This window comes from Parus major, chromosome 6 (assembly GCF_001522545.3).
Source record: "Parus major isolate Abel chromosome 6, Parus_major1.1, whole genome shotgun sequence".
NCBI lineage: Eukaryota > Metazoa > Chordata > Aves > Passeriformes > Paridae > Parus > Parus major.
The window spans coordinates 21,391,695-21,399,433 of NC_031775.1; the positions used below are offsets into that span (position 1 = coordinate 21,391,695).

The window sequence follows — 7,739 nt, forward strand, 5'->3', positions numbered from 1 at the left end:
GGGTTGGGGGGAGGTGAGACAGCATTGCTGCTCCAGCAACTCCATGGCTGGGGAGAGTTTTTGGGGTGGCTTTCCTTCTTATTGTTCCTTGTGGAGGGTTTCCCCAGCTGGATACATAGGATGCAGGTGGCCAGAGGATCTGGGGGTTCCAGCCCTCCTCGGGGAGAAACAAAGTTGCTACATGTCCCACCAAGGATGCCTCGTGTCCCCCTGGGGACAGCCCTGCCAGTAGAAGGTGTAGGTGCCACCAGTGGGTGCCAGACTTATTCACAAGCAGAGGCGACAGTTGTGACACTGGTGATCTTGGTGGAGTCATCAGACCAAGGCTGGAGATTCTGGAGGGCAAAGAGAGAGGAGTTGTGGACACAGATGGGGTCGGCTTGGATGGGCTGGTTGATGGTTTTTTGGAAGGCTTCCTGCTGCAGTTGCATGAGGATGCGGTTTGCTTGCTGCCGCTCAGCCTCCCGCTCCTCCGCTGTCTGCCTCCTAGGAGAGAGGGAGCCATTAGGGGGGCTGGGGGAAGCAAAGGAAGGGTACATCCAGAGAGATTGAGTTGTGCTGGGTGCTCATAATGTGGGAGGGCAGGGGTAGGAAAAGAGGGTGCCTTGCCATGGCGTGGTCCCACATCCCCTACACAAATGGCCAGTAAATCCCGTCATCTGGGAACTGGGTCTGTCTGTCTTACTGGCCTCGGTAAAAACTGCTCTGATCAAAGACAGCTGGGAGCAGCCCACAGCTCTGGATTACTCTCTGCCCACAGGAAAAAAAAGAAACAAGCAGAGACAAAACACCCAAAGTGTCACACAACAGCATTGCAAAAGCTGAGATCCCCTGAAAACATGCTCTAGTCTGACAGCAAGAGCCAAGCACGCAAAGCCTGAAGGAAGAGGCATGGAGCAGGATGGGGTGAGACAGTGACTGGCAGTGTCACACAGCTGAGAGATAGGCAGTGTCACCCTCGACATCCCCTTCCAGCATCCACGTTTGCCATCTTGTCTGCCACACTGCAGTGATCAGCTGTTGAGAGCTTGGATGAAGGCAAAAACATTCCTATGGCAGGCAGCAAAATTTCAGCTAAACACTAGAAACACATTTTTTAGCAGTAAGAAAAATCAAAGTACAGATTATACTATCTGGAAAGGGTGAATGACAGTGTTTTTCAGAATGGTTTGGACATACATCTGACTGGTATGACACCAGCAGAGGTGATCCCCAAGGAGAGGGTGCTAGTGAATCAGAAGGGGTTCTTTCCAGTGTTGGTTGGGCCCTCGCTCTGGGCAGCCTGGGAGCAGATAATGGCATAGCCTGAATCCTCTTATATCCACAATGGAAACGCCACTCCTGCTTGCTTGGATAGCAGGTCAGTCTAAAGTCTGCAGCTTGCGCTCACCTCTACTTCATCTGGCACTTGTATTGATGCTGCTGGGAAAACCTAGGAGCACCTCCCAGTGCTGGTCCCAGCGTGATTCCCAAAGCATCCTCTCCCTCCCTCAGACCCCCAGGCTCATCTGACATCCTCTCAGCAGCTTCAGTGGACCACTGACACAGGAAATGGCAGCTTTTTAATTTAGCAGCTCAGGGGGATGTGAGATGTCTCATCCTCTTTGGCCATGGGAATTGGAAGTGGCAGCTCTGATCTCCACAGTGACAACTCGGAGCACAGGACAGAGGGTCCCTGGCTCCCAGTGTGGAAGCAGGGTGAGGCTTGGAGGCTAGCAATGGGCCTCTGGGCACCCAAGCCTCCGGACGTGCAGCCAGTGTTCCCTCCTGGGAGCAGGTAGTTCAGGGCTCAGTCCCTGCTCTAATCACTGTGTCAACATCTCACATAAGACATCCCGGGAAGAGCAGGCTCAGAGATGCACCAGCCTGGGGAGTAGCTCAGTCCCTGCCTCAATGAATATTTAATGACTCCCTGCACAATGAGGAGATGCTCCAGGAGGAGGGAGGGAGCCCCAAGTCCAGGGTGATCAGGAGCACCATGGCTGCGAGAACTTTGCTCTCAAGTATCTCCCTGCTGCAAGCAGCTGGTCTAGTCATGGTTTCACACCTGCCTGGAAAGAGCTGTGTCTAAAACAAGAAACCAAATCTGAGGAGGGAATCACACAGCCACCTCACTCCAGTGGAGACAACCAGGCAAGGGGCAGGGGCAAGACTCTTCCCCCCAATCTGTGTTCAAGCTGTTAAATTGCTCAGAAGGCTCATAACAACTCTCTTTTCTTGGAGACTTCCCACTGCCTTATTCAGGGCAAGTCTGCAGCAGCTCCTTCCAGCTCCCAGTGCTCCAGAAACCACTCAGAGTCCACTGCCCAGTGCAGGGGCTTGAGGCAGCAAGATGGGTGTGCTGCCAGCCAGGGGCATGCACATGTCCATCGCAGCACCCAGCAGGCACAGACGCATACAAGCAGAACTTAAAAGCCTGTGTCCCTCTGGCTCAGGCCAGAGATTCTCCCATGTCTAATATTACAGCTGAGGTCTGGCTGCAGCCTTTCCCTTAGGCAGAAGCAGGATTTTGTTTCTCTTTACCCAGCTATTTTTTGTAAAACACGTGAATAGGTTTGTATCCTCTGCACCTCTGCCAAAAGAGGCTGAATTTAGCCAACAGACGCAAAGAGTATTGACAGATGGATTTGCTTCACTTCCTTAGGAAACCTGGTTAGAAGACACAGCTGACCCCGTTTTGCAGGCCACAGCAGGACTGTTCCTCCCCCAGGATTCTGTTTCTGGCCAACAGAGATCACTCCAGCTAGAGACTTCCTAACAGTTGGAGAATTGCACTACCATGAATTCTCTAGGGAAGAACTCACTGGGGTTGAAGGATTCACACACCCCCTTGGTTTCAAGTTCCTTGACTCCCATTTCTTACCCAACTTCAGTACATTCAGGCAATCTCTGTCCTATTAAACCTTGGGATGACTCTGGGGAAGCCCTTTCCTCCCATTTTGAAGCTGCCTGTCTGCCTGCTCGCCCTCCAACCCCCAGTGCTCGGCACCCAGCAGCTCGGTACCCATCTTCTTTGCTCTGTGAGGGAGCTCTCCCGCGGGAGGCCCGTCCCCAGCCCAAGGTAGAGGATGTTCTCAGGGCTGGGGCGCTTCCCTCGGCGCAGCTTAGGAGGGGCAGGGTCACTGCGATGGAGCCCTGGAGGCTCCGTGAGAGCCCAGCCTTCTCTTCCTCTCCGTCTTCACCGACACGCCCGGCAGCAGAACAAAAAGAAACCCTTTTGGGCAAGGAGGCGCCGCGAACCCCGCGGGGACAAAAATCTCCGCGTTGTGCAGAGCCCGGTACTCCGACAGCGCCGGCCGAGGGCTCCCACACACTCTGCGAACTGCTGGAGCCTCCGCACCCTCTGCTGACACTGACCGCACACGCGTGTGGACACACACATCCACCCCCGTGGATTATACCCGCACACGTTTCTGCACGCAGGTCCGGTGTGCACACACCATGGAATGCACGCACATGGCCCGCACCACAGCCCACTCGCGGGGCTGTGTTTTGCGCTCGCACAAACACAAACACACACACACACACACACACACACACTCTGCCTGCGGGCACACTTCACACTCACCGTGCAGTTCCACACGCGTGCCCTGCTTGCACACGTACCCGCAGGTGTGCACACACACAAGCACACAGAGCTGGCCACGCACACGGTCATGTTCACACACACACACGGGGCTTGCACACCTCTTCGCTGCCATCAATGCTCCTGGCAGAGCTGCTGGCGGCCAGTTCTGTCCCCACCCCAGTCCCCGCGATCCCCGGTCCCTCACCTCCACTTGGTGCGCCGGTTCTGGAACCAGGTCTTCACCTGGGCGTCCGTCATCTTGAGGGCCTTGGCCAGGGCAGCGCGCTCGGCCGAGGCCAGGTATTTCTGCCGATGGAAGCGCTTCTCCAGCTCGCAAATTTGCAGGCGGGTGAAGGAGGTGCGCGGCTTCTTCTTCTTGGGGGGCGTGCGGTTCTGGTAGGGGTGACCTATACGGCGTGTTACAGTGAAGGGTGAGAGGGCCACTGGGGGGGACACGGGAGGAGGGGGGATGAGAGGCAAAGAAGCAAGCAGCGACACATCAGCAGAGGGGCTCCGGCTCGCGGCCGCTGGACTGGGGACCATCCCCCCACCGCTCCGAGGCCGCGGCTTCCCCGCCGACACCCACGCACGAGCTGCCAAAACTCGGCGGCGGCCCCGCGGACCGGGAAGGCCCGGCGGCCTCTCCTGGGCGCTGCGGGCACCCGCCGGGCACCGCTCCATTCTGGCAGAGGGGAAGGTGACCCCTTGTCAGGCAAAGTGCCTGCCGGGGAAGGGGGGCGTCAGCAGTGGCAGCCGGTCCTGGTGCCGGGCCGGAGCTCCGCGCTCCGTGCCAAGTGGGATCGGGATAATTTCGTTTAGGCGCGGCGGTAACCCCATCGGCCCCGGCCCCAGTGCCTCCTACACGGGAAGTAAAGTCCCGGACTGGAAACCGAAATTGCGATTTGTTGTTCTGTTTGTTTGGGGTTCTTTTGTTTTGTTTTAAATATATATGGTTTTGTTTGGGTTTTGGTTTTGGTTTTTTTCCAGCCCCACAAAAAAATAATTAGTGAAAAGTCACATTGTGTCTAAGCCAGGAACAAATTGAGTGAAATCCAGTCAGGTGCTTGCCAGGGGAACAGCCCCGGTCGTCCACCCTCGGCCATGCCCGAACCCAGCACCATCGGTCCGAAATTAAACGGGAACTTTCAAATATCGGGCCTCGGTTTCCGCCCTCGGGAAGAGGCGCTGATTTTTTCCCCGCTGTAATTTCGTTCCTTTTGTTTGCTTGTTTGCGTCTTTTTTATTTATTTCTTTTCGTTGTTCGAGTTTTTGCTTTGTTAGTGCCGAAAGACGAGCCCGGCTACACCTGGAAACGGTGGCGAAGCCGGGAAGCGGCTCTAGCCCGGCCCCTGCTCTGCTCGGGTCTGCAAAAAGTCCCTTTTGGTGGGGAAAAAGGCTGAGCCCAAACCCGCAGCCGGGGAAAGACAGCCCGGTTAAGAACGGCAACGGGACGGCCTTCCCGGGCAGGCCAGGGCCGGGGCCGCCTGTTTGCCTTCCCGCCGGCCGGGCCGTGCTTCCCAAATAACTCTCGGTTTTGAAAGAAAGTTTCCCCGGGTGTTGGCTCGGGCGGCAGGGATTGGGCAGCCGTGCCGGAGGCTGGAAGGAGGTCGTGTACGGAGTTTACCATCCCTTTTCCTCCTTGCCCGCCTTTGCCGACCCGTATCGCGGGGAAAAATATTATGTAAAAACCTACAGCAAACTAGTTATAAATAACTTAAAAGGAATGAAAACAACAATAAAAAAATCCTCCACATATACAAACAATCAAAACAACCAAAATATCAAAACAAACAAAAGGAAACACAACTCATTTAGGGGAGGACTGAATATGCCTCATTTCCCACCCCGTCTTGCTTCTGGCCTCCTCCCGAACCAACTTCCCAGGACCATCCCGGCTGCTTTCTCCATCTGACCGGAGAGATCTCCGGCTGGATCCTGCGTGCCCCTGTGGGCACCGGCTGCCGCGCAGAGGCCGGGCGGCGGGGGAGGAAGCGGGGCAGCAGGAGCAGAGAGAGAAGGGGGGTCCCGGTGAGGCAACTTACCTGTGAACCTGTCTTTTGTGTACCGCCTGTTGCTCTCCATCCAGGGGAAGGTGAGCCCTGTGAGGCTGTTCATGCCGTTCACTGCCGGCACGGCGGCGGAGAGGGGCTGGTGGACGCCGCCGGCCACGGGACGATGGGCCGGGACGCGGATCACCCCGCCGGCCGAGCTCAAGGTGTTGCCGTTCATGCTCACCGCCATGTTCACGTTGTAGGAGCCGGGTAGGCCGCCCATGCTGCAGGAGGTGCCGGTGTAGGCTCCGGCCGCGCCGCCGCTCGCCCCGTAGCCACCCGTGACCGTGTTATAGGCGCTGCCCACGATGCAGCCCAGCCCGTAGTCCGCCGAGTCCTGCAGCCGCGGGTGCGACACCATGCAGCTGCCCGGCTCCGACGTGTTGAGGATCTGGTCGATGCCGAAGCTGATGGGCTCGGCTTGCCCTTGGTGCAGGTGGTGAGCCCCGAGGTGCTCCATGCCGCCGCTCGGGCAGCGGGGCCGGACCCGCGCCCCGGGCAGGGCAGCACAGCCCCGCACCGCCCCGAAACCGGCAACGGGGCCGAGCACAGCCGGGGCGCGCCGGCTACGCGCTCAGTCCCATAGCACGACGGCAGAGCACCCCGAGAAACGCCAGCAGAGCCACGCAAGGCCGGGACACGGCAGCCACACGCTCAGCACGAAGACACACCAGCACAGCCATGCGCAGCCCAGGTACAAGAGTGAAACACCCCCGCAGCCCGGGACGCGACAGCGGTGCCCGGCGCGGCACAGGACACAGCCACTGGAGCCACAGCAGCGCCAAACACACCCAGCAGCTCCCGGGAGCGGAGACGCGACACCCCAACCACGCACACCGCTCCCGCTCCGATGAGACCCAGCACCCCCAGGTATCAAGACGCGTCAGGAGCCTCTCACCCAGGACACACAGACCTAGGCAAGGACACACGCACACACACAAGGGTGCCCCGGGGACCCCTCGCCGCGGAGGGCGGTGGGGAGCCGGGAACCCTGCGGAGCTCGGCGGATTGTGAGTGCGATCGCCCGCCGCCCCGCTTGCCCATCAATCACCCTACCCAGGGCCTACTGCTGCAGGCCCTCACTCTCCATTGGTTGGATGCTGAGAGCAGCCCAGTGAATGACAGCAGAGAAGAGCACACAAGAGGAGTTTCTTCTTCCCCAGCCCCCTCTCGCACCCCCACCCCACCGCGAAAAAAAAATCACCGCCCGTCTCGGCGTTATAAAGTGAGCGCTGGGTGAGCGCAGGGCACCGGGGGGTGAAATAGTGTCTGAAAGCGGGCTGCAGAGCGGGGACGTTTGGTCTCGGAGTTCGTGGCAGCGGGCTGCTGGGAAAGGGGATCTTGGCTGCCAGGTCCCGCCGGAGAATCAAGCCTAGGCTGCGATTCCCAAGGGCTGCTGCTGACCCCGAGCGAGGGCTGAAGCCGGAGGATCCCCTTCTGGTGGGCTCCCAGCCCCGCCGTGCCCCTTTGTCTCGGAAGAGTGTTCTCAATTTCCAAAGTCAGCACCCTTCAAAAAGCCAGGGGGAAGCGGCTCTCCCACCCCACAGCAGAGACACCGGGACGTTGAGAAGGGCACCCCACAAGTGCCCGGACCCGTGGTAGGAGTGTGATGGAAGGAGGCGAGGGGCTCCTGAAGCACACCTCCCTCGGGAGAACCGGGGCGGGGCTCACTCCCCCGGGGCGATGGCAGGCCCCAGCTGCACCCCACGGGGCAGCGGACACCGCCGACCGGGCACCGCCGCTGCTGGCCCCGCCGTCTGCTGCCGCCGTCCCCTCCTGCCCGAGGGGAGATGAGTGTTTTTGTTTAAAACTACAAAATAAAAAATTAAAACTACAAAATGATTTTAAAACTTTAAAACAACATGAAAATGAAAGCCACTACTGCGATTTCTGTAAAACTTGTAATGGTCCTGGCCTGTCGGTGCCTGCTCCGCACAGCCAGGCCGGAGGCAGAGCCGCCGATGGCACCGGGCACTGCCGTCTCCTTGAATCCGGCCTCCCACGGCTGCCGACCGGCGCTGCCCAGTGCGACCCAGAGCTCCCGGCAGAGACGTCAGGGTTTGGCCCGGTCGTTTGTGCTCTGCCTGTCTCATCTCTCCCACTACGGGCTGGGACCGGCC

The 7,739-nt window shown here is 58.7% G+C and overlaps 1 protein-coding gene across 1 annotated transcript; it reads right to left on the reverse strand.

The window, feature by feature from the left end:
* Positions 1-263: 263 nt before the first annotated feature.
* Positions 264-6,079, reverse strand: TLX1 (T cell leukemia homeobox 1). Its single transcript, XM_015632553.1, has 3 exons — positions 5,611-6,079; positions 3,774-3,975; positions 264-486 (listed from the first exon to the last, which is right to left on the reverse strand). Exons 1-3 carry the CDS (start codon positions 6,077-6,079, stop codon positions 264-266), a joined length of 894 nt encoding a protein of 297 aa, XP_015488039.1.
* Between the last annotated feature and the right edge of the window lie 1,660 nt (positions 6,080-7,739).

Bases quoted from the DNA above. Each gene is read 5' to 3' on its own strand.
- TLX1 (XM_015632553.1), bottom strand. From the start codon at position 6,079: ATGGAGCACCTCGGGGCTCACCACCTGCACCAAGGGCAAGCCGAGCCC. The intron at 3,976-5,610 runs GTAAGTTGCCTC...CACGCCGTATAG, and splicing joins CACAAAAGACAGGTTCACAG to GTCACCCCTACCAGAACCGC. The intron at 487-3,773 runs GTGAGGGACCGG...CCTCTCTCCTAG, and splicing joins AACCGGCGCACCAAGTGGAG to GAGGCAGACAGCGGAGGAGC.